The sequence below is a fragment of the Eulemur rufifrons genome, chromosome 2 (genome assembly GCF_041146395.1).
Source record: "Eulemur rufifrons isolate Redbay chromosome 2, OSU_ERuf_1, whole genome shotgun sequence".
Lineage (NCBI taxonomy): Eukaryota > Metazoa > Chordata > Mammalia > Primates > Lemuridae > Eulemur > Eulemur rufifrons.
In genome coordinates, this window is record NC_090984.1 from 112,417,008 (window position 1) to 112,442,863 (window position 25,856).

General features: G+C 44.7%; 1 protein-coding gene across 1 annotated transcript in view; it reads right to left on the minus strand.

The window, feature by feature from the left end:
- KCNK10 (potassium two pore domain channel subfamily K member 10) overlaps positions 1-25,336 on the minus strand; it is a 116,415-nt gene extending 91,079 nt beyond the window's left edge. The window contains exon 1 of the mRNA XM_069465197.1: positions 25,285-25,336. Coding sequence (XP_069321298.1) covers positions 25,285-25,336 — 52 coding nt within the window. The remainder of the gene's footprint in view (positions 1-25,284) is intronic.
- Positions 25,337-25,856: the final 520 nt, after the last annotated feature.

A 25,856-nucleotide genomic window follows, 5' to 3' on the forward strand; every position in this document is an offset into this window, starting at 1 on the left:
GGTCTGATTAGAGCCAAGTAACAAACTCTTGAACTTCAGCACTTAACTCAGCAGGCCACCAGCTGCTTCCCCGGGCCCGCTGGAGACCTACTGCCTCCCAGTCTGGTCTAGTCCGTGCACCTGGGCTCTAGCACACAGGAAGCTACTCAAGGCATTGATAGAATCTTGCTTGGTAACCCTAAGTTTAGATTACTTTATGTAACTCCTCATATGCTGACCCTGCTTGGCTTCTGAGACTTCACGACTGGATACAAAGGCAGCGCATGTTCTGAGATTTTGGGATACTGAGCAGGCAGCACATTGAAAGTGGAATAGACTTTGATGCCATAGACCACAGCCTGAATCCTGGTTCTACGACTTACTAACTGTATGACACTGGACAAGTCACCCTCTCTGAGCTCTAGTTTCACACGTGAAACAAGGATAAAAATGATGCTCAATTAATATCTATCTTGCAGAATTTTTATCATAAAAAATAGCGTTTCTGGTCAGACACTTGTTAAACACACGTTGCTGCTATCGTTGTAACTTTGCTGTTCACTTGACCATCATCAGTGCACACACTGACCCTAATCTCTCTTGGTGTGACTCCCAGCTTCCACGCTGCAGCTCTCAGTGCCGTTTCTCATTCCTCCTGCTCTGTTCTGAAGTCCGGCAGAGTCACACTGCAAGGAATTTATGCAGCAGGCCAGGAAGGGAGGAAAGATGCACAGACATGAGGCATCAGAGAATTTCTCTGCATCCTGCTGTTACTGTCTACACAGCTTGAACCCACTGGCTCTTCATCCACCTTCTGATTCTTTTCTCCTAGACCTGAATTTCTGGGCATCTGAGTCCTGGCATCCCTGGACCAACTTCCACACCTAAAACCAAAGGCTTGACCTCAATCCTGAACTCTGAATGGGGCCATTATATGGGTCAAAGAATGGTACCAATATAGTATTGTGCAAATATCTCCCATCAAATCTAATATACCATTAATTACAATCATTATTTTATGTATCTCTAAAAAAATTAAAACTGCAAATTAAACTATGACACATTGGTAGTATAACACATTCTGATTTCAGAAGTGTTAAATAATTTTTTTAAACGCACCTAAGAATTAGTGTAATACAAGAGAACATTTCTCTTGAAGAAACATAAAGCACACCAAGTATGGTTCTTACCCTTATTTCTCAGAGTCCTACACAGAGCCTGGCAGACAGTAATAAATTTGTTAAATGAATAAATATATGCATGAATAAATGAATTTCCTATCAGCCACATTATAATGAGGTTCTACCATTTAAAAGGAAAAGTTGATGCAATAGGTAAATCAAGCAAAAAATTAAAGTTAAATACTCATCATTTCACCAAATCTTCCCTTTAAAATTCATTGTAAAAAAATAAATAAACTTCAAACAGTTTGTGCCACTAGACTGGAGACTTAGATCCAGTAATAGGTACCAAAAGTTTGATGTCTGCTTAATAGCCAGTTTCAAAGTAGACACTATTTTTAAGTGTGCACTATCTGGGACCATGAAATGTAAGGTTTTCTATTCAGAAACATCTGGCGGCATGCTCAGGGCACACTTTGGGCTCCTATTAGCTGGGAGACAGCATTGGCGTTTTTGATAACTAAGAATACAGATCCACTTAACAGTACCTTCTCCTTTCATTTGTATCACTAAATTGGCTGTAGAATTTCCTGAAACTCAACCAAACCCTGCATGGCAGTGGGGATGGAGGCCAGTGAGTCACGATCCCCAAAGAAGTTTCCATTAGAAGAATTCAGGCTCCTCTTCCTGCCCAGAGCAGCTCCCAAGGGTTGCTTTGCCCTATTCCTTGCAATTAAAGTTGGTGCATTTCATCCCAGGTACTACAGAGACAGGCATTATATAAACTATTAATAGAGAGATAAAAGAACAAGAACCATAGATGAAAGAACCATAAATGAAAATGAAGGAATTTTGGAGATTTATAAATTTAGAAGATTGTCTGGGGAAACTCCCAGTGGTCTGCCCTTCTCTTTGCTTTGCAGTGGGAATATCAAATCCCAAACCTGCTCTTGTTAAGCCTACTCTTTGCTTAAATATATTCACATTCGAGTCCTTTCTGTATAAAGGCAGAATTGCATCCACAACCAAGCATACTGTCCTTTTCAGGTGGAAAACAAGAGATTAAAATAGAGGAATCTTGTCATGTAAGTGTCCCTAAATATAGGGAAATTAAAGAGGAAATGTCTACTTTATGTGTAAAAATGAGCCACTCAAATGACTTTTCACTGTACACCGTGGGCCAGTTTCCCAGGACACATTACCCTTGTACATGTCAAGAGCAATAATGTCTATTTTCGGTGAGATCTCTGTGCCTCTCACGTATGAAAGTTCAAACAGAAATTACATGGCTATTTATCCTTGAGTGTACTTACAGCAAAAAATGAAAGGAATTAACTATAGCATAGACTGCCTCTGTTCTTTCACAGGGAAGAATAATCTGTAGGCTGCCCCCTGCTCCTCACTCATCATGTGCTGGAACTGCAATTATTGTCTTCTTTCCCCTACCACATAATCAGTGTTCTCCACTGTTCCAAGTCTCAAGGATCCATCACTTTCTTCCTTGTCACTTGAGAGAAATGAATGACTCCACTGTGCTGATGGCCAGTCTATCTCCAGCTCTCTGCACTGACTATTTAGACCTTTCTTCTCCACTCCCCCAGGGGACCCTTCTAGCCCAGACCTTTGTCACGGTGACCACACACAAGCTCATTGTGTCTCACCCAGATTGCAGTAGCTTCTCCCTAAGAGTATCCAGCTAGCAGTTATGCCTCCCTCTGATTCATATTATGTACACCCACCTCCTGGTTTCTTGAAGTGCAACTTGTAACATGTCATAGCCTTCCATGGCTCCCAATCATCTGTGGAAATAAATCCATGCTCAACCCAGTGTCTAGGGGACCCGTAAGACCCCACCTTCCTTTCCACCTTCATCCCCCCATATCCGCAACAAACAACTGGAGAATTGCCCTTCCAAACAGGTGCTTGGGTTTCCCTCCTCGGTGCTACGTCGATGCCCTTCCCTCTGCTGGACACCCTCCATCACTGCATTTTGCATCATCCCATCCTCCAAGGTCCATCTGAAATGCCACATCTTCTAGGAGGCCTTTCCCAGTCCCCAGAGATGGCAATGGACTCTTCCTCCCGTAAGCCCTGAGCATACACCAATTGCATCTCTGCTGTGGTCCTTATCTTTATGAGGACCTCCCACTTCATCCTTTGGTTTTTGGTTTGTCACTTCCTAACACACTCTAATTTCCTTAATATTAGCAAAAACATCATCTAGTGTCTGGCAAAGACTTGCTGAAGTGAACTGAATTTGAGGAGAGTGTAAACCAGAACAGGAGCTCACTCAGCTGCCCAGCTCACAGAGCTGATGTCAGATGGCATATTTAAAGGCTGCTCCCTATGGCTGGGATTGGACTCTTCCAGCCTGCATCTCACCTTCTTATTGGTGTCCCATTCTCTCCCAGCTTTGCTCCAATCTATTAAGAGTAAAGATTGCATCTAATTCGTATTTTCATCTCCCCCAGCACAGTGGTTTATACACAGTAAGTATCTAATAAAAGTAGGCTGACTCTCACTTATTCAGTTTATTCAGTTTCATCATGTCACAACTAGAGAGCTGTAACAGTGCCCTGGGTATTCCCAAAAGTGTAGCACATGAACCACTGGTGGTACACAAGATAATGTTAGGTGACACACAGATGCAACCTTTCTGTAATGGCCATGGTTTTATTTTAACGTGTACTAGGGAAAAATAGAACTGGCACCGAGTACCTATGATTCCATAGGTATGATTGCTGGGCATAAGGCTACATTTATTTAAGTTTTTAAAATAAGGAGGAAATTTTTTTAAGTATTAAATAAATAGTGATAAATATTATTGCTTTGGGCAAAGCTAAATTTATTTAAGTTTTTAAAAGTGAAATCAACTTAGAGAAAAGTATTAAGTAAATAGTAGTACAGGTGATATTTAAATATGGCTCCTCAAAAATTAAAAAGTGAAAATGGCATGGAAAAGACTGAAGTTTAAGAAACCGTAGCCTAACTAGTATTTCCAGTTTGAATCTGGTTTTGCTCCCAAATACACCCACGGCAAGATTTTTCCCTTACAAATAGTCCTTCGTGTCATATCAGTTCTCAGAAACCCCAAATAGCTCCCGTGACCAGCCTAATCTCACTTCCTCTACTAACTGTTCTCATTTCCCTAACCCTCTTTTCCAAATTCCCCTCTGATCCCTCCCCAGTGGGTCTCAGCCCTTTCTGTCCCTTGGGCAAAACCTGCAAATGTGCACCATCTTGCCTGTTCTTAAACCCTCTCCCTGCCCTGTCTTTTCCACCAATCCATGCGTATTCCTTCTCCCAAGCAGTGGAAGTTCAAAACCACCCATTTCTGCTACTTCTTGTTCTAATCCATCTTGTACCACACACTCTTCATCAGTCATACTAGCAGTTTTTACTTGTGACTTTGCATTTATCCACATGTATGTTTCATCACTTCCATTAGACTCTGAGCTCAGCAAGGGCAGAGACCACATCCTCAGTGTTGTGTGAGGTCTCCTCCAGCCCACAAGAGTGCCAATCAGACCACAACCACTAGACATATGTCCTACAATAGGATAAACCAAAACCAACATGTCCAGAGAACATCCAGCACTGGTGCTCTACTAGCTTGTCAGACATGGAACTTGGTTTAGGATGCACACACCCACAGCATCATCCAAGTTGGGTTCCTACTGCACTCATCACAAAGACTGAGTTTTAATAGTTTTCCTGCACAATGAACCTGGGCTCAGTATAAGAGTGCATCTTCAGTAAATTTAGAAATCACTCAATCTGCATTCACCCTTAATACTTTTATAGAACTCAGCTATGTTTTCAAATGAATTGGATGGAATCCAAAGTTCCAAAATTCAAAATGTTTGGACCTGAAACTTTTATTTATTATATTTTTTAAATAACTAAGAAATCACTTATCCTATATGATACCTCCCTTTCTCAATCTGTTAAGGGTTTTTTAAGTTCTCCTCTGAGGAAATATAGACCAGTGGTTATAAATACAGATTTTGAGTTCACTCAGACCTAAGTTGGACTCTCAACTCTATCACTTACCAGCTCCAGGACCTGGGGAGATTCATTTATTCACATAGCAAACATTACTTGAAAGCTACCATGTGCCAGACACCGTGCCTGACCTCCCTTAGTCTCAGTGTTCTGAGAATGGGAATGATAACATTCCCAACAGAGATACTGTCAGGACACTTAATCCTGACGTTGTCGGGATTACATTAAGATAACATATGCAAAATGCCTGGCGCTCTTCCAGGTTCATAGTTACGATAAATGTTAGTTATCACTGTCATTATCACCATCATCATTATCATTATCTTCAGTCTTTGTGGAGCATTTCATGCTGCTAATTAAGTTCTCCTTCTTAAAACTCTCTTCTCCCTTCAATTCATGGAGATACCATTTTAGTGGTTTTAGTTTATTAATTTTTAAAATTTTTAAATTTGGTTTATTAATTTTTCAGTTCTAGTTGTTATATTAACAAATAGAATTTTTTTCTCAGGGAGTTAGAGGCATAATGGAGAGAATTGTGACAGTGTGCTATGACAGAGGGTGCCCAGCGGGAGTGGGTGGTGAGAGAAAGCTTCTCTGAGGACATGACATTTGGGCTGAAATTCAGAGGTGGGGAGGTGCCAATCCTAGGAAGAGTGGGTAGAAGAGAATTCCAGGAGGGAAAGAACAGGTCCTGCCACAGCCCTCAGACCAGGAGGAGCTTAGTTTATGCAAGGAACAGAAAGAAGTCCGGTCTACGGCCATACCACCCTGAATGCACCCAATCTCATCTGATCTCAGAAGCTAAGCAGGGTCGGGCCTGGTTAGTGCTTGGATGGGAGAGAGAAGTCCAGAGTGGACTGGAGGAAGGTGGCTCACGTTCAGGTTTGGAAACGAAGTCAGCAACAGCCTAGCCTGCCCTCAGGGTTTTGCAGGCCAGCACAAGAAACTCAAGACTTTATGCCCAGCGGAAAGAGGCACCATTAGAAAATTTTAAGCTGAGGGCACAACAGAATTCTGATGCATATTTTTATGACAGAATTCTGATTCGTATTTTTAAAAGAACATTTTGGCTGCACCATGGAGAATCAATTACCGGGAGCAGTAGAAGAAGTAAGGGGACCAATAAATATATGTCCTGTGTTTATTGTCATACTTACATATTAAATATGTCAGATGGCTTATTTAAAAGCTGTTCCCTATGGCTGGCATTGGACTTTTCAAGCCTACATCTCACCTTCTTATTGGTGTGCCATTCTCTCCCTGCTTTGCTCCAAATCTATCAAGATTAAAGATTGCATCTAATTCATATTTTCATCTCCTCTAGCACAGTGGTTTATACATAGCAAGTATCTAATAAAAGTAGGCTGATTCTCATTTATTCAGTTTATTCAGTTTCATCACGTCACAACTAGAGATCTGTAACAATGCCCTGGGTATTCCCAAAAGTGTAATACTTGCTGGTGAGCAGGTGAGTGAAACAGCAGAAAGAGAGGACTCACGACGCATCATGCCTAGACTTTAGGCTACTGTACAGACGGTGGTGTCTTTCATTGGGATGAAGAACTCTTGGGAGGAGCTCTTGGGAGGTTTGGGATGCAAAGTTCACAGTCCAATTTTAGTCTTTGTAGTTGGAGAGGGCCAGGAGACACGTTTAGAAACATCAAGGAGGCAGCTGGGTGTGCGGGTCCGGAGATGTACACCCAGAAGGGATGGCACATATGTGCTACCAAGGGGCCGCTGGGATCACCCAGAAGAACCTACAGACCGAGATGAGAAGGACCTCAAGTCTAAGTGCTGGGCCATTCAACCATTTACAGGTAGAGCAACAGGGAAGGAGCCAACAGGAAACAGGAGAGGCCAGGAAAGTCGAAGGAAAACCCAGAGGAAAAAATGTCACAGAGCAAGTGACGGAAGTGAAGTGCTTCAAGAAGTAAGGTATGGGCCGGGCGCGGTGGCTCACGCCTGTAATCCTAGCACTCTGGGAGGCCGAGGTGGGTGGATCGCTCGAGGTCAGGAGTTCAAGACCAGCCTGAACAAGAGTGAGACCCCGTCTCTACTAAAAATAGAAAGAAATTATATGGACAACTAAAATATATATATACAAAAAATTAGCCGGGCATGGTGGCGCATGTCTGTAGTCCTAGCTACTCGGGAGGCTGAGGCAGTAGGATCGCTTAAGCCCAGGAGTTTGAGGTTGCTGTGAGCTAGACTGACGCCACGGCACTCACTCTAGCCCGGGCAACAGAGTGAGACTCTGTCTCAAAAAAAAAAAAAAGAAGTAAGGTATGGTCGGCTGTCAGAACTGCTACGAGGTGTCAAGGAAGATGCCACAGACACTGCCTAGCGATTTCACTTTAGCCCCTCCCCATTCCTTGCTAACAGACCCAATTTTCGTTAAATGGCAACATTTCAAAGAAGGGGAGCTCCACTCAGATTTGGGAGATGAATCTTAATTAGGCTAAGCCATAAGGATAATACCATCCCCCTTTGCCAGTGATGATTTTATGGGGTGACATTTAATATGTATGTGTGGGGCTTCCAGGAGGGGAAAAAATCCTCCATTATAAAAAGAAAAACATAAGAAAAAAAGGCCACTTCTCCTCATTCCCTGCTTTTAGACGACACAATATCTGCTAGAGCCCTCTGACCACCACCCAGGACCCTTTGCCCAGGTGGTGAAGGGAGGCAGGGCAGGAAGCTGAACAAGCCTGGGTCCTCGTAGGCATTATGAAACAGCTGAGCCAACCCAGAAACCCTTGCTCAGTGAGAACACAGCTCTCCGTCTGTATTGTGTAAGCCACTTTCAGCTGGACGTTCTGCAACATTCCACTGAAAGCATCCCAACTGATACTTAAGACAAAAGAGCAGGGAGGTGATGCAGTGTCCACTGGTGACCTCTGTAAGAGCAGCCCCCGTGACGTGGGGGTGGCCCGGGAAGAGGGTGAGGGGAGGAAGCAGAGATGGTGACTTCAGACCACTCTTTTCAGCAATTTTGCTGTGAAGGGCCTAAAGCCATTAGGTGGTGGCTGGAGGGGACATGGGGTCAAGGGAGGTGATGGGAGATAAGGAAGCCTGTTTATATGCTGGTGTGAAAATTCAAGTACAGAGGATGTGCAAAAGAGCAAAGGGGTCCCCAGCATCAGCAGAGGGGGTGGCCTTAGATAGGAGAACACACCCTTCACCCAGAGAGGAATCAAGGCTGGACTGGTGGGTGCAGATACAGGTAAGTTGGCAGACTTGATGGGGGAAATAGGGGTGTTCTGACCAATTGCTTCCTTTTTGATAATGATGCATGAGGTGATCAAAATGTAAAATGTTTCTCAAGACCTATCGAAAACACTCCCTCCTGACTCATACTCTAAATTCCCTCCTCCACGGTCCCACAAAACTGTTTCTCTCTCTTCTGGAGTAAGTAGGTATTCTGTCTTGTGTTAGAGTTTGAGTTTTCTGCACCAGCAGAATGGACACTCCTTAAAGGCAGGGACCATCTCATTAGCACCTCAGCATCAGTCGCAGGGCCTGGGACACACGTTTAATGAATACACTGAATTGAAATAGAGTCTTACTGTGGTGGAGTAAGAAAGACAATTAACCCTCATTATTTTGCAGGCTGTATATTTGCAAATTCTCACACTTGCTAAAATTTATTTATAAGCCCAAAATCAATATTCATGGCTTTTGCAGTCATTTGCAGGCATGCACAGAACAGTGGGGAAAAAAAAATTGAGTCACCCGATGCACATGTCCCCAGCTGAGGGTGAACAAGGCGACACTGTGCCTCCTTGTTTCAGCTCTCATGCTGTAAACAAGTGTCCTTTTGATGATCTATTTAGTGCCATGTTTTCACATTTTTGTGAAAAGCATAATTTTCTTGGTGATTTCACTGTTTAAAATCGCACCCAAGTGTAATGCTGAAGTGCTGTCTAGTGTTCCTAAGTGCAGGATGTGAGGTGCCTTATGGAGAAAATACATCTGTTAGATAAACTTGGTTCAGGCACGAGTTACAGTGCTGTTGACGTGAGTTCGATATTAATGAATCAACCATATATAGCCGATAAGATGTATTTAAAAAGAAGCACACATAAAACAAGGTTTGTGTTGATCAGTTGATGAAAATGTTGTAACCAGAGGGTCACAGGAACCTAACCCTGTATCTCTCCTAGCTAGAAGCGATGTTCAGTGTTTGCTAATTCAGGATTTACAGAAACTTTATAATGAGGATCACCAGGATTTGTACTGATGTCTTGGGGAGAAAGCCGCCGATCGTCAGCTGTAGACTTCATCCCCTGGGAGCCGTTCAGCCCACCTGAGAAGCACATGCCCTCACCCCCGCCGTCAAAGCTGGCTGGCTGGGGCATACAGCAGGGACACCAGGAAGGGTAAAGCTTTGCCGTGTACCTTAATTTGGGCTTCCCCAGAAGCTGATCCTACCATTAGGATTTGAGCACAAGTACTTTGTTTGGGAGGTGAATAAAGCACCAAGAGTAGGAAATTGGAAAAGAGAGACAGGGATGGGAAGGCAGTCAAGAACGCCAAGAGAAGGTGCAGCATTGAGCTAGCTGTCACTGTGGGCCAAGAGAAGTTTTCCCACTGGGCAAACTGTGACTCCAGGCAAAACATATTCCTGAGTCATCCTGCCCCAGGCTGAGGGAATCGGGGTGTTTATGCACCATCTCCCATCAGTCATTGGTTGAGGGCTGCTCTTGGGGAACACAATTCCCCAGCACCTCCTGCCTTGCATGGGAACAGCAAAGTAGGCTCCGTCAAAAAAAAGCAAAAGTTGGCAGTTAGAGAGAGCCAGGATGTGCTAAGGTGGCAGGAGCGAGAGGATAGGAACAGGCACCAGCACGCTTGCCACATCATACAAAGCCGCTGCTCAAAGTCTCACATGAACTGAGACGAGGAATGGGAATGGGGCCACTTCCATGAGAAATCTACAATAGACGAGATTCCTGTACAACAAGCACATACCTGCCACCCAAGTCCTGGAGTCTTCATGTGCTGTCAGCTAATTAGCTGATTCAAGGGCCAAGTCCCACTAATTTGCAGTCAAAGTAAGGTTTCATGGTGTTTCTAAGGGAACCTGGAGGTACACAAGGTTATTTTCCTTCTTCTTTAGGAGAAGCAAGATGGAAAACTCATTTGCATTTTTAATGATCAAATGAGGCCTCTTCCCTGGAATAGCACGTGAGAGAGCACAGAGCAGGACAGCTTCCAGAAAAGGTGCGGGAAGACTAGTACTTCATAGGGTGTGTTGTCTCACCATCGTAGACTAGTCAGTTCCCTGACGATCAAAGAAAACACACATCCCAGCCCAAGAAACTGCTGTACCAGGCCTTTCCTTCTGCCAACACCCGTGCGCACCACCCCACCTGCTGTCACAGCAACTGAGGAAGGGACACTCCAACTCATGTCTCAAGAAATGCTCTGGTCTGGGAGGGCAGGAGGGAAGCCGCCTTACTCTTCCTGGTGTTTCATTACAACCTACTATTGAAGATGCGGCAAGAAAGATGACAACTCCTCCTTCACATTCAGTGACTGGATTGCCAGCCGACAGCCCCAGAAAGAATAGTTCTCCTGCCATGTTTATTTCTATTAACTTTCCCAGCTCTCATCAACTTTGGGAAATGGACAAAAGAACCAGCCTGGACAACACGTGTCTCAGAAGCCACCACGTAGGTCTACAGCCATGAGCCCATATCCTCCGCAAGGTGGGTGGAGAACATCAGAGTTTCCTCATGTTCAAGATGGAGCTAATACTACTGTTTCAGAGGATTGTCCATCTCTTCATTCAAAATAGATACAGATGCCACAATATGAGCCAACCTTGAAAACATTACGCTAAGTGAAAGAAGTTAATCACAGGCCGGGCGCGGAGGCTCACGCCTGTAATCCTAGCACTCTGGGAGGCCGAGGTGGGCGGATCGTTTGAGCTCAGGAGTTCGAGACCAGCCTGAGCAAGAGCGAGACCCCGTCTCTACTAAAAATAGAAAGAAATTATATGGACAGCTAAAAATATATATAGAAAAAATTAGCCGGGCATGGTGGTGCATGCCTGTAGTCCCAGCTACTTGGGAGGCTGAGATAGGAGGATCGCTTGAGCTCAGGAGTTTGAGGTTGCTGTGAGCTAGGCTGACGCCACGGCACTCACTCTAGCCTGGGCAACAGAGTGAGACTCTGTCTCAAAAAAAAAAAAAAAAAAAGAAGTTAATCACAAAAAGCCACGTATTGTAAGGCTCCGTTTATATGAAGTGTCCCAGATAGGCAAATCCATAAAGACAGAAAGTAGATTCATGGTTGCCAAGGACCGGGAGAGACTCAGGGAAAATGGGGAGTCACTGCTAATGGATATGGAGTTTCTTTTTAGAGCCATGAAAATGTTCCACGATTAGATAGTGATGATGGTTGCACAACTCTATGAATAAACTAAAAACCACTGAATTGGACATTTTAAATAGGGAAATTTTATGGTATGTAAATTATACCTTAATAAAGCTATTTTAAAAAAAAAAACAGATATGGAGGCCTCACTATGGGCAGGTTCTTTGGAAGCCATGAACATCCGGGTCAGTTGGCTAAACATTAGGATATTAACTGGAAGAACAAGGAAAGGGACTTAGCTGTTGTGAAGAATAAATTATATCTTATGTGTTGAGTGCTGAGTACTGTGCATGATGCACTGAAGACCCTCAGTGAATGGGTGTTACCTGCCAGTAACATCATCATCATCATTTATCAGGTGACTCCTGTGTCCAGGCGCTGTGCTCTTTGTGTGCATGGTCTCATTTTGAGTCTCACACCCCCAGCCACAGGTCCTTTAATCTTTAGGACCAGTTTGAAATAGGGAAGAAACCTCTGGTAACTGTGGGCGGGATGGTGCCTACAGGTCTCTCCCAGCCACCCCGCTGAGAGTCCTGGCCGAGGAGGTGTGGCCCCACACAACCTGCCTCAAACTCCACTACCCCTGGTTTCTTAGTGGACACCCCAGCTGGTCCAAACATCTGCTGCTTCCTTAAGCCCTTGTGACCCAGGCTGGCATCTTGGATTCCCTGCTGGCCTCAGGCTGCCCCAGCAGCCCAGACACAGTCAAGAACCTGCCAGGCACATAGCAAACAGAAATCCCAATTTCCCCCTATTCAGAAGACGTGTAAATTTAGACGCTTTGGAAATCACATGTAGCAAAAAGTTCCCATCTGCTAGAGTTTGTGTGTGTGTGTGTGTGTGTGTGTGCCTGTGTATTTAAGTCCCTCACATTTTGGCCTTTTGCAGTTCCTTGGAGGTTAATTTACACGCCATCATCATGGGGGAAGACTCAAACTCCTGCCTCATCCCAGTATAAATGCACAAGCCACATACTCCTAATTAACAAAGGTTCTTCACAAAATTGAAATATAAATTAGGCAGCTCTGAAGACTTTGAAATCACTGAATTTTCTAACCAGAAACACTGCCTTCAGTAGGATCAACACTCTTTCCATACTAAATTTTCAAACTAAGCACTTTTTGCAGAGCAATGGAACATCAGAAGGGCCATTTTCATCCTTATAATGATATTTTTTTGAACCCCTTCACCTGTCAAATGTGTGCCTGGAACAGATATTTAAAACGCAGACGTTGACATGAGCATCTGTAAGAGAGGCTAAGCTTTGGCTAAATGGTAAGTTTCATGAGGGCAGAGACTTCATCTTGTTCATCACTGTAACTCCAGGGCCTAGAAGGTAGGTACCTTCTTTTGCCCAGCACAAAGAAGACAGTAGGTAAATATTCACTGAATAAATGAATGGGTGTCTTCTCCAAGAGGCTGAATATATACTCACATCTGTACCTGTTACAAACATAAAGAATTTAATTTGAAATCTCAGAACTAGTATGTTCCAGGCTCTAGTAGAGCCGGTAGCTCTTCATTGATTCTTTTTCCCAAAAGAAGAAGAGAAAAGGCCGGGCATGGTGGCTCACGCCTGTAATCCTAGCACTCTGGGAGGCCGAGGCGGGTGGATCGCTCGAGCTCAGGAGTTCAAGACCAGCCTGAGTAATGAGTGAGACCCTGTCTCTACTAAAAAATAGAAACAAATTATCTGGACAACTAAAAATATATATAGAAAAATTAGCCGGGCGTGGTGGCACATGCTTGTAGTCCCAGCTACTCGGGAGGCTTAGGCAGTAGGATCGCTTAAGCCCAGGAGTTTGAGGTTGCTGTGAGCGAGGCTGACGCCACGGCACTCTAGCCAGGGCAACAGAGCGAGACTCTGTCTCACAAAAAAATAAAAAAATAAATAATAAATAAATAAATAAATACCAAAAAAAAAAAAAAGAAGAAGAGGAAAAAAGCCCCAGCACCTGTTGGCACTGCCATGAGGGGCACTGTTGAATAATGCAGGCCAGTGGATAAAGATTCAAAGATGTGCTCTATCCCCTCTTTGCTGTCTGGGCACGTGAAAGTCACTTGACCAATCTAGACTTCAGTGTTGCCCTCTGAGAAGCCTCATTGGGCTTGGATGTCTCAAAAGTCCCTTCCAATTTCCAAACTGAGTTTAACAAGAGCAGGGCGAGCCCTGAACAACATTTGCACAGGTGCAAGTTTGCTTTCAGCCCCCTTCTCCTCCACTCCAGGCACCTCCACCTTCCAGGGCCCTCAGTCTGCTTCCTACAGGGCACCTCAACACAGCCCATCACCCACGTTTCTGACTCTCCTCTTTCCCACCTTACGCCAACCCATCAACACCTACCGGCCCTGTGCTCCATTCCCTTGGCCCGGCTCTCTGATAGAAATGATTAATTTGGCTGGACCCATGGGTAATTGAGAGTTAGCATGTTACCCTGAGGAACTATATTTACATTTTAACAAGATGTGTTCTGGGATGATGTTTTAATCCATATTTCAATCAACGCATGTATCACAGTGTATCATAATTACTTGACTGCGTACCTCTCTCAGTGCTTAGACTGCGACTTCTCTGGGTACACAGCCGCCGATCTTTCTCACCTCTCTGCCTCATCTCTCTGTGTCCAATGCCTAGCCCCATTTCTGCAGGAACTCATTCAATACATGTTTATGGAATAGCCCGATGGGTGAATGAATAAAGTAGCTGAGAGATTGCACCTATCATGGGAAGGAGTGGTGGGGGTCCCTTGTGGGGAGAGACTTACAGGGCTCCTCAGATCCCGCCCCCCGTGGCTGTCTGCTCTGCCTGTCTTTAGAACTGAGGCTGAACGAAGAGCTTACTGCCCTAGCAGCAGGCAGCCACGCTCCTATAGAAACTGTCTTCTCACCCTGCCAGAGAAAAGGATCAGCACATCACAGCCTCTCATTAATTCAGGCTTTGGGGAGGCCTTCCAAGCTGAGGCCACAAGGACACAACCAGCGGGGGGCCCATCACAGTCAAAGGAAAAATACCCCAATGTCACAATACCTCCAGACGCACCAGGAACAAAGTGACAGTGGGTATGGAGGGGCAATTATTATTAGGCCCATTATGCTGGACCAATAGCCACATGCTTCCAAAAGGCATCTGAAGTACAAGAGAATATGACTACGCCATAGTTTTTGGTTTATTGATTTGATGACTCCAGATATGTAAATTATCACAGAATCAAGGGTCGTGTAACAAAGACAGGGAAAAAATTATTTTAATTAACAGAAATTGAAAATGTGGCAGCCATAGCTTTAAGATAGACCTCCCATTTGCAACCAGAAGTTTGGAATCGGTTGTTATAAGCCAAATATGGTCAAGAAAAGCTTTGTCCTGCATAAATGTTTGTCAACAATTTCTATGATCCCTACAAGAACACACAGTCAACCCAGGTAAGGCCAGCTCCCAGCACCGTGCCTGTCACGTAGCAGGTAACCTTCATAAACACTAGCTGAATCAATCATTTGATTTCTGAGTGGTTTAAATAATCTTTAGAACAGAAATCTCATTGTGTCATCCTCCCACTTCACACCATTCAAGGCCTTCCCATATTCTCAGGAAAAACAAAACTCCTTAACAAGACCTACTGTACCCTGCATGATCTGACCACCTCCCACCTCCCCACCCTCAGGCACCAGGCCACACCTCGCTTTCCAGCCAGTACCAAAATCCACATCGCCTGACCGAGACCAGGGCTCTCTTTCCTGTGCTTCATCGGCTTTTCTGTTTGTTTAGGACACATCCAAAAATCTCAACATCTCAAGCAGACCGTGAGCACAACAGTATTATGAGAAATACCGTGTCATGAACCCCCACCGTTATGCACAGCTGCAGTTAAATCTAGAGCATGTACACTACGTGACTTATGACCCATTTTGCATAGTAAAAATGGAAAAACTGAGGAAATTATGTGCATGTGGCTTATTCTGCGTCATAATGAATCCACTGTGGATCCAGGAATTGAAAATGGGGCCTCAGAACACGTAAAGTTAGCTGGAAATTAAAATCACCGGTACAGAAACCACTGTCAGTCACTGTGTCCAGGCGGGTGGGGTGGGGAGTGGAGGGATAGGGGGAATGTCTGGATGAAAGAATACAGAGGGAGACAACAACAACAAATTGGCATCCTATACTCCCCGTCTCAACCCCTTGGTTACTATGGTTACTGACGCCATGAGTGCTGGCTCCTGAACAAGACGGGGGGCCCTAGGCAACCCCATTCAACTCCACTCTCACTCTGTCCCAGACCCTGTCTTTGCCGTTTTGTGTGGGAAGTGACATATTCAACAATGTCCAGCTCCCGATCATTCTCAAGCCCATGGTGCTGCTCAAAAGAAACCCTATTCACTCTCCTCTGCCCAGAACACAGAAGCTCCAAAACTTTCTGCTGAATATATTAATAAAACCACCTCAGGAATAAGCCGGGCGTGTCATGTTTGGAAAGATGGGAACCTCTGAGGCATCGCATGCACCCTGCTTCCTGGAAATCACTTTCTCAAGAATGTACAGAAAAAGCAACAAGATTGTAAAAAAAAAAAAAAAAAAAATGTTTACTGGAAATATGACAAGGAGCGCTAACAGTCCTCCCTCCACCCTCGGCTTCTCGCTGCGTGTGCCCGTCACCCCCAGGCACACTGTCCCTGCCATCTCGGCGGCATTCTGACTTGCGTTTCCGTCACGCCACGCAGACTCGTGGCCTGCAGGCGTTGCAGAAACACACCACACACGCACCAGACACCCATTCCCTGGCACTTCTGTTGCCTGGGGGCCATCCTGGGTTTTTTTCTGGCTTTATTCAAGGAGGTTGAGTTTTCAATCACTGAATCTGTACAAGAAGGGAGGTCGTAAAAAGAAGTTGGACTGTGAGTTTTCACATTCAGGCTCTGGTTTCACAGTGAGAAAAAACAGGGTCTAACGTAGGGGGTTGGGCTTTTTGTTAATGTTTTACAGATTTACACATAGCATAGTGCCCACGTAAGACAAGCTCAATAGATGCTTTTTGTGTTTGAATAACACGAAAAGTTTGGACTGACTGGTATACTGGGATCTACTATAAGCCCGTACATTCATATTTTAGATAAATCATCATCATGCTCTCTGTCTTTCTAGAATAATGTTTCGAGCAATGGGTGAAAGAAAGGGTAAAAATGAAGTTAAATAAACCATGGCTCTGTGATTAAGTGGAAAATCCAGGCTTAGACTAAATTAAACAGATTTCTGTAATGCAGGATTATCAGAGACAGACATACAAGGTAGAGGTGAGAGCTCAGTTAAGTCAGACAGACCCGGGTTCAAGTCATTGCACTAACTAGGTGACTTTGGGCAAGTTACTTAAGCTCCATGGGCCTCAGCCTCCTCATTCAGAAAGCAGGGGTCATAATTTCACCTGTTTCCTTGGATTATAAAGAGGATTATATGAGCTAATGACTATAAAGCACTTAGCCTAGCACTTAGCACACGTTCAATAAATAATAGGAAAAGAATTAAAATACTTTGGTGATTTTAAAATATGTCCTCAAATTCTTTGATATTCCTGCTTTCCAAAGGAAGCCTCCATCACCCCCTCCCCTCCCCAAATGTGGGCTAACTTTATGACTCTATAAGCTAGAAAGTGGGCCCTCACCAGACACCAAATCTACTGGCACCTTGATCTTGGACTTTCTAGCCTCAGGAACAGTGAGAAATAAATTTCTGTTGTTTGTAAGCTACCTAGTTTATGGTATATTGTTACAGCACCCCAAAGGGACTAAGACACACAGCTAATAAAATTAGCAGAACAGTAACTCACACAAGTATGATGATTCCAAACCATGTTCCTTCATAGATCTTTTCTCTGGTCTAATGGTTTTTTTAAAAACCTAGACTAAGAATACTGGGAGCCTAAGAGAGTCCAGAAGGGCTCTGATATGGGCAACCCTTCCAGATGATCTAGATGGTGAACTAGATGCTTCTCCAGAGGCGGATCCGGAGCCTGCCCTGACTCCAAAGGTTGACCCCTGCAACGGTGATAACAGCACAATGCAGGTACCACTCCTGGGGCCCTTAGGATGCTCTAGCACTCTTCTAAGAGCTTTGCATGGATCACTTTATTTAATGCACATAACAAACCAATAAAGTACTGGCTGTAATTATCTCTATCTTACAGATAAGAAGACCAAGTCCCAGAGAAATGAAGCAACTTACCCAAATCAGCCACTAGTAAATGATGTAGCTCAAACTAGGACATAGGCTATCTAAGACTATCGGGGAAGGAAGGGATCTTAACAATCAACAACCCAACTCCCTCCTTTCTGTATGAGTAGCAGAGCCAGCCCTAGAACCCAGGTCCTCCTACCCTAAACTCCTACAAGGTACAGGGATAACATCTTACCCAGGGTCTATATTCAATGACTATAACGTGCATTTTATCTCCTACCAGGTTATTGTAAGAATGTATACACTGAACCAGATCTACCATAACTACTTCCTCTATGGCCTCAAATTCCACCATGAGAAATGATTGTCTTTGGCTAAATCAACCTTCTCTACCATTAGAATCCAGGAATATTGAACCCAGGTTAGTCCATAGTTAAAATGAGGAACAACAGACTGTCCCCAATTTGCAGAGAAAAAAATAAGTTAATAAATAGGACCTTTTCCTCTATAAGCTTTTTCTCCCATCGATTTTTCTTAAACATTTGGTGCCTGACTTCTTGTCTCATATGACAAAGTGAGTGAATGTTTAGTTGTCAAATATTTTATCACACCAGATACCGAGCATCTCTATTCTGACTGTCAGGCTCGTATCACATTAAATTTAATAAGTTATACTATTTATCTTTATCCTGCTAAAATATTTGGTGTGTTACTATTTGGGGGACCTCCAGGTCTGCTTGCACATAAGAAACTGATTTCCTGGCAGTGAAACTGTTGCTAGCTCTATCAGAATTGCAAAGGTCACTGTGACTTCCTGATTCTCCATCACCTGAGAAAATATTCATTGTCTCTTCAAGCATCTCTTTTTACACTGCAAATACCACCAACTCCCTACATTGGGTAGTTGAGTGGGGTGGGGGGGAGGCGCGGATCCTTTGTAGAAGAGACAGCAATTGAAAGCAGAACTCTGCAGGAACTGGGTGGGGGCGGTGGCCCACAGTGGAAGTGAAAAAGAAGTTCCCTATGATTCCCTGGTTTACGTAGGACAGAAAATCTAGTGTCTTCCTTTCCAATTCTACATTTTCCAACCATTTAACTCTGACTCAAAGTTACCTCCATGGGAATGGGAAGTGATGAGACATGAAGTTAAAAACTAGAATCTCCTGAAATCCTATCCACGCCCCAAACCCACCTCCACCACCTCAAGTGCCCCTCCCTACCTCCCAGGCAGTGGGAATGGCAAGGGAAGAGAACTCGATTCCTCTCCTGACCTCCACCCTCCCTTGCCAATGGCTACCCCCTCCCTCCAACCTCAGACAGAGGATTAGAAAGTCAGGTTTCAGTTTCAATTCGTAGTACTCAATCTCTGACACTCATGAGGGAGAAAAATATCTCCAACTTTGTCTGCAAACCACAAAGAAATGTTCTAGAGAGTACATATGAGGTCTTTATTTCCCCATTCTGGGCTATGGGAATGAGCCTAACACAGGTAAACCGTAAAGTCCCCAGTGAGAGCACCCATAGGACCAGAACCCAGAAGTAGATGGTCCCTTTCACCTCCACAATTCTTCCAGAGAGAGATCTGCCAGGTGGGTGTAACCAACACAGCAACTGCACCCCGAGGGCCACGTTTAAGTAGATTTCATAAACAAGCCACGCAGAGCTGAGCCCCTAACAGATTCTAACCTTATCTGGGTCACCCAGTAAGTGCCCTTTACAACAGAATCCGAGTACAGGAAAAGCCTGTCACTTTCATTCACCTTTCTCCTTCAGCCAAGGGAGCTGTCCAAACCGAAACCTCCTAATTGGCTACTAGTAAAATGGCTTCTTTCTGTTTTATCATTCAACTCTTTCTCTAATTCCCTGTGGACTAAAAGTAAAAAGAAATCCACTAGCTCACTGTGCCTATATTAAATATACTTCAAACCATATCTCAGTTGTGGCTGAAGTTTCCCCACTGGGGACAAGACTATATTGTATTTTTTAAATGCATCTGGTTTACGGTGAGGTTCTATAGGCGCCTAAGCACACGCATTTTGGAAAGGGGATGGAATAGCAAAGTCAACCTGTCCAGTCTTAATTCTACCCAGTGATCGCTGGGATTGGCAAAAGTACAATGAAGCTCCTTAGACACTGCTGGAAAGGAATCCTGAACCAAATCTTGGCCCAGACGATCTTTGGAATCTCGTTTCTCTGTACTTTCTAGGATAACTGCGGTGATTCTGGCACATTATTAATCCCATTTGGAATGCTTATCTCCTGAAAGTTGACTATTAAATCAAAAATAGATTATTTTCTTTCCAGAAAATCTAAGCTATGCAAATGTGTTTGGAAACATATTAATAAAGACAGCACTTAAGCAACCTAGCAAGTTGAATACATGTGGCTTCCATTCACAAGAGACCTAAATCTCCTTTTAGCCAGACAGCAGAAGTGGGATCCAAGGGTCTTCACCTGAATTGACAGGATAACGTTAGTGTCAGCCTGGGCAAGTAAGTACAACCTACTGAAAACAGGCTTCAAGTAAAGACTAGCTGATCGACAGAGAGACTGCTTCCTCTAAGTCTCTCAGAGAAACCTTTGAATACACTTTTGGGTGTGAAGGAACGGAAGAAGAGTGTGGAAGGGACAAAGACCCTGGAAGCAAGGAAAGCCTAAAGGGAATTGTCCTGGATGTACACATCAAAAGGACTTGGTGGGCCCCAGCTCTGCCTGTTTGCAGCTTTGGGCCCCCAAATAAATCATTTATCCTTTCTACATCTTAGTTTACACGTCAGTAAATCTAAGATTCTGATATCTACAAAAATAGGGTTGTTTAAAGAACAAATGAGATCATTTGTAAAAAGCGTTCTGTAAACTGAAAGGTGCTATACACATAAGGTATGGGCCTCTCTGGAAGTCTGCATTAAAGTATGCACCAAAAGTGTACCTTTAAAAAAAAAAAAAAATCTAGCTACAGTTCTACAGCTGTGCTTCTTTCTTAAATGGATTAAAGTACCTAGAAATAGCCACACTCCAATAACTAATATGAGCCAAAGTATTATTTGCACACTGACCACATTTGTTGGGCTAGACCTGTCCACCCACCCACCCCACCCCAGTCCCATGCAGCCTACTCATTTCTGGTGAAAGAGAAGAAAAGAATGAAAACAGTCCATCGGAGGCTTTAGAGGGATGGCAGCCTGCCAGGCAGTGGGAATAGTAGTGTCCTTTCTGATATCCCACTCCCTAGGGATATCCTTCCTTTCTCCTTATTTGTGCTTTGCCATTTGTAGCTTAGAGTAGTCCTAGAATTTCTGCAATGCATAAAGCCTTCAACCCTCTCCAATCCATCCTGCCAACCACCCATTCATTCAGCAAAGTGTTAGAGTGTCTACTGTGTGCCAGGCACTTCCTGGGCCACTAGGAGTATGACAATGAACAAGACAGAGAAAGTCAAGAAGCTCACGTGCTAGTGAAGGAGGATGGCATCAAATGTGACCCATGAATAAGTAAGATGGTTTCAGATCCTGGAAAATACCAAGAAGACAACTGAGCAGTTGACATAATAGAAAGTGACAGGGTGGGCAATGATGGGACAGGGAAGCTCTTGTTAACAAGAGGACATTTGGGCTGAGATTCTAATGATGGAAGGAAGCCAGCCATGTGAACATACATTACAAGCAGTGGAAACTGCAAGTGCAAAAGCCCTGAGACAGGAACAAGTGTGATCTATTTGAGAAACAGAAGGAAGACAACTGGCCCAAAGGTCAGATCAAGGTGGGAAGTGTAAGAGACAAAGTCAAAGAGGTAGAGAAAGGCAATGTCAGTGGCCCCTTCCCACATGGGAGGAAAGTGAAGCCCAGAGAGGCTACATGAGCAGCCCAAAGTCACACAGCTAATTATTGCTACAGCTAGTCGTAGAACATAATTCTTTTACCCCCAAATCTGGAGTTTTTTATACCATATTGATCTGCTTGCCTCTAGTCAGGGAATTGCTGTTTGCTGACCATGTTGGTTTTTAAAAGCTCTTGATGTACATAAGCAAGAAGCAAATACCAATTTTAAGCAAAAAATCATCAACAAGTGATCCTGGTGGTTTAAAATGCACATAAATTCTGCTATGAAAGCTAAGACTTCATGCCAATCTACTTTTGTGTAGGTCTTACACAAACAGTACCTCTCTTTGTTGCAGGTTCTGTTCTATGAGTTTGGAAGAAAGCCATAGCTCACCAGAGACTAATCATTTTACACTTAGGTCTTATTTTTTCACCTACACCTCTTGACAGTGCTTTGCTTAATTCACCCAAGTGCAATCAAAACCAATCTATTCTCAAACCACCTTCATTTTGTGCTATTAAACTGTCAGGTAAATGAGGCTGTAAGCAAAACACTATAATTACAACTTCCTTCCACAACTTGTGAGCACCTCCACCTGAAGGTTAAAGTCTGTTGACAGCCAAATCCTACAGTCTGCGTAATGGGAATTGTCCCTCCACTTTTCCTTTTTAATCCTGAGTTCCCCTTCATCTTTGCCCTGCTAACCACACTTGGTCCGTGTAAACCTGAACCTCCAAAAAACAGAAACAAACTCTTTCCAGTGGCCAGTGACTTGTCCACCAGACACAGAGATAAAGACACCATTAGCTAGATGGATTGGTGGAGAAATGAATGACTAAGGGAAGGCTGAATCACTGCTTCGCTTCTATTTCTCCTCCCTCCCCTCCTCTTTTCTGTCATTCTCTCTTCCAATTCTTCTTCCTCCTCATCCTCTCTCTTCTCCTTTTTCTCCTCCCAACAAGCTTCTCCAGTCCCTGGGCTTTGGAAACCTCACCAGTAAGAGCCAGAGGTCCCAATAACTTAAGAGACACAGACGAGCAGAGTGTTTAAGAGCCCAGATTCTAGTCCTGTCCCACCACCGATTAGCTGTGCAACGTGGAGCAAGTTACTCAACCTCTTTGTTCCGCAGTTCCCTCATCTATAGAATTAGGATAATGTCTCCCTCCTGAGATTTTTTTTGAAGATTAATTTATTATAAAATATTTTGTGAAGATTAATATATGTAAAGCATTAGACCAGTACCTGGCACATAATTCTATACAAATGTGAGATATGCCACCGTCCCTCCCCACCCTCCTCCTGCCTCCACCCCCTGGCTAGGAAAGGCTAGTGTCACCCTCACCTTCAGGAATAACTGTGCATGAAGTCAGAGAACCTCACTGGAAGGCAGCTCAGTGGTGTTGGTATTGTGATGGCAATCAAGTGCCAAATGGGACAATAACACTTATACCATCAGATAAGTACTGTGAAAATAATTACCTGCAATAATGTACATTAAACACCTGGCATGCAATGATTGCTCATTAAATGCTGCTATTTTTATTGAAATCTTTTCATTTTTAGCACCACTGGTGGTAACGGTAGATGCTATTTGCACACTTTTCCCTCACTGTGTCAGGCTATAAAATTCATCTGTGTTTCTCACTGTGACACCAATATATAGATTGGTGATCATTCTACATAGATGTGAAGAGCGAAGGCCAGCCTCACAAAATCAGTCGCACAGCGCTGCCTCTCTACCAGAGCTCTTTGAAGAGCCTGACCCCACCGTTTAGACAGCTGCCCACTTGACACACCCTTGGATGCCTCAGGGACATCTCTCACTCAGCAAGTCCTCAACTCAGGAGCTTTTCTTCAAGACTAGTCCTTCCCTGGCTGCCGTCCAGTCATCCCAACTCTTCCACCTCCACACTGTCCCCCACAGCTCTCTCTGCTCCATGCCCTACTCTGTCCCCACAGCAAGCACCCTGGCCCAGGCCACCACTGTATCTGGTCCGTCACATCCTCAACAGCCACATACCACCTGTTTTGAAACTTAGTTCAGATCATGTCACTCCTCAGCTTGAAACTCTTCAGTGGCTTAAGATAAAGACTACACTCCTCTTCCCACCCCACAAAACTACCCCACCTCCAACAACACAAGGGCTTTGGCGTCTCACCCCATGGATCCCCCAGTCACATCTCAAAACACAAGCTCCCTTGCTCTCTGTTCTAGCCCTGGAACCTCCTTTCTGTTCCTCAAATACACATGCTCCTTCTGCCTCAGGCCCTTTGCCCTGGCTGTTCCCTCTTCTGCAACAGTTCCCCTCCTCCTTTGACAACTAACACCTACACAGGCCTAAGTACAACTGTTACCTCCTCAGGGAAGCCTTCCCTGACCACCCACCTTCCTTAGTCCCTGTCAATCTCTTCTATAGGACACTTTCTTAAAACTCTGATGCTCTCCTTCAGAGAACATGTATAAACATTTAATTATGCACTCATCCATGCAATGATTGATTTAGGTCTATCTCCCTCACTGTAAACTTCGAGAAGGCAGAGCTTTTGTCCCGTTCTGACTGTGTCTCCAATGCCTAGGACAGTGCTTGGTATATAGTAGGTATTCAATATATGCATTTTGCAGGCATCTCTCCCCCACCAAAAGCCAAGGCACACTTCCATATTTCCAGAGATTTAAAAGAGAGACAAAATAGACGATTTGGGTTGCATTTAAGGTGCAACAGCTTCAATGTTTAAAAAAGGCAATACCTCTTCACTCATTCTTCGATAGCCAGTCAATTCATAGGAGGTTAACAAATAAGCAGGTTTCCTCATCCCGGTTTGGATAAAAAGAAGAAATGTGTTCACAAAGAACATTAAACGCACACACTTCACATAAACAAATTTCAACCCTAATACACACAGAGGCGTTGCCTAGCCCGACTTGCCTTCAGGTGAGCTGAGAGCAATGCTAAAGAGCATTCTTGTCACAACCGGACAAGCGGTTTCAACTTGTTCTGTTCCCATACTGATCACTCATGAGGAGCCTTAACATCTGTATGCTAATTACAGACACTAGGCACACACAAATCTGTCTTAATCACTCGCTTTTGCGCCGGGGGAACACGGTCCAACATTCATAAAAGCGTGTAAACCACACCACTTCTCGGGCGGGTACACTGCGTGCTCCTCCTGAGACCTTGCTGGCCCCACCCTTCTCTCAAGCCACCCCTCCTCCCCTTTCTGCTCCGACCTAAGCCTAACTAAGCTGCCAGGTTTGGTAAAAGACTGAGGGAAGACTCAGGAGGCCCCGTGGGCCCCATTATTCTGCATGCCCTGCGAGAAGGGCCACCCCCAGGGACGGCTGCTGCAGATCGAACCCCACTTGCTGCCAGGAAACCTTTTCCCGCTGAGGACACCTCGAGCATGCGGCGCAGCTCCAGGTCCAGGGGGAGGCACCCCACCCATCTAACAGAGAGACAAAGATCACCAGAAACAAAGGACACACACACACACACACACACATACACACACTGGCACACTCAAAGTCAAAAGCAAATACCGATACGGTGCAATTTTAAGCCAAACGGCCGGTTTGGTCTATTTAAATTTTGAAACAATCCAGGGGGGACAATGATTATGTGATAATGACGGGCACTATCTGGGTTCGGAACCCACGCTGCCTCCGCCCTCCTCCCACCCGCGCTGCCGCTCCCAGGCCAATTTCCCAGCCTCAGGACACGCGGTGCCAGGAGCAAGAGTGCTTCCACTCATGGAAGCGCGCACACGCCGGAGACGGAGGCAGGGCGAGGGCGGCCAAAAGTAGGAAATACCAACCTTTAGGATCCCAGTTCACCTGTTTTCTTGGCGTCTCGATTGGAAATTTCATTGCTCCGTTGCCCAGAAGGGGAGGAAATGAAAAGAATCAAAATAATAATAAAGTCCTCAAGCTTTACGCGCCTCGGTACAGCAGTCCAACAAAACAATTTCCAAGGATGGGGGAGCCTTGGACTGGCTCGTGGAGGAACCCCAGAGAAAGACAGGTGGGAAAATATTGGCTTGGGAGAGGACTGGGGACAGCCTGGGTGTTTGCACCAGTTGAGGGGTGGTCGGCCGCGGCCCCGTGGGTAAAAGGAAAAGTAAGAACGGAGAGGGGTGGATGAAAGGATGGAGAGGAAGGCTTGGGAAGATGGAAGAGCCGAGCTGCTTCCCAAAAGCGAAGTCGGCAGGTTGGAGGCTGAGCAGTCGGAAGGCCGGGGCTAGGGAGAAGCCCACTGCAGTGTCACTCCGGCCCCCGAAGGCGTGTGCGCACACACTCCCGTACACACACACTCGCACACACACTCCCGGGCGCGCGCTTGAGCGGGCACGTCAGCCTCGCTCGGCCGCGCAGAGCGCACACGCCCCAC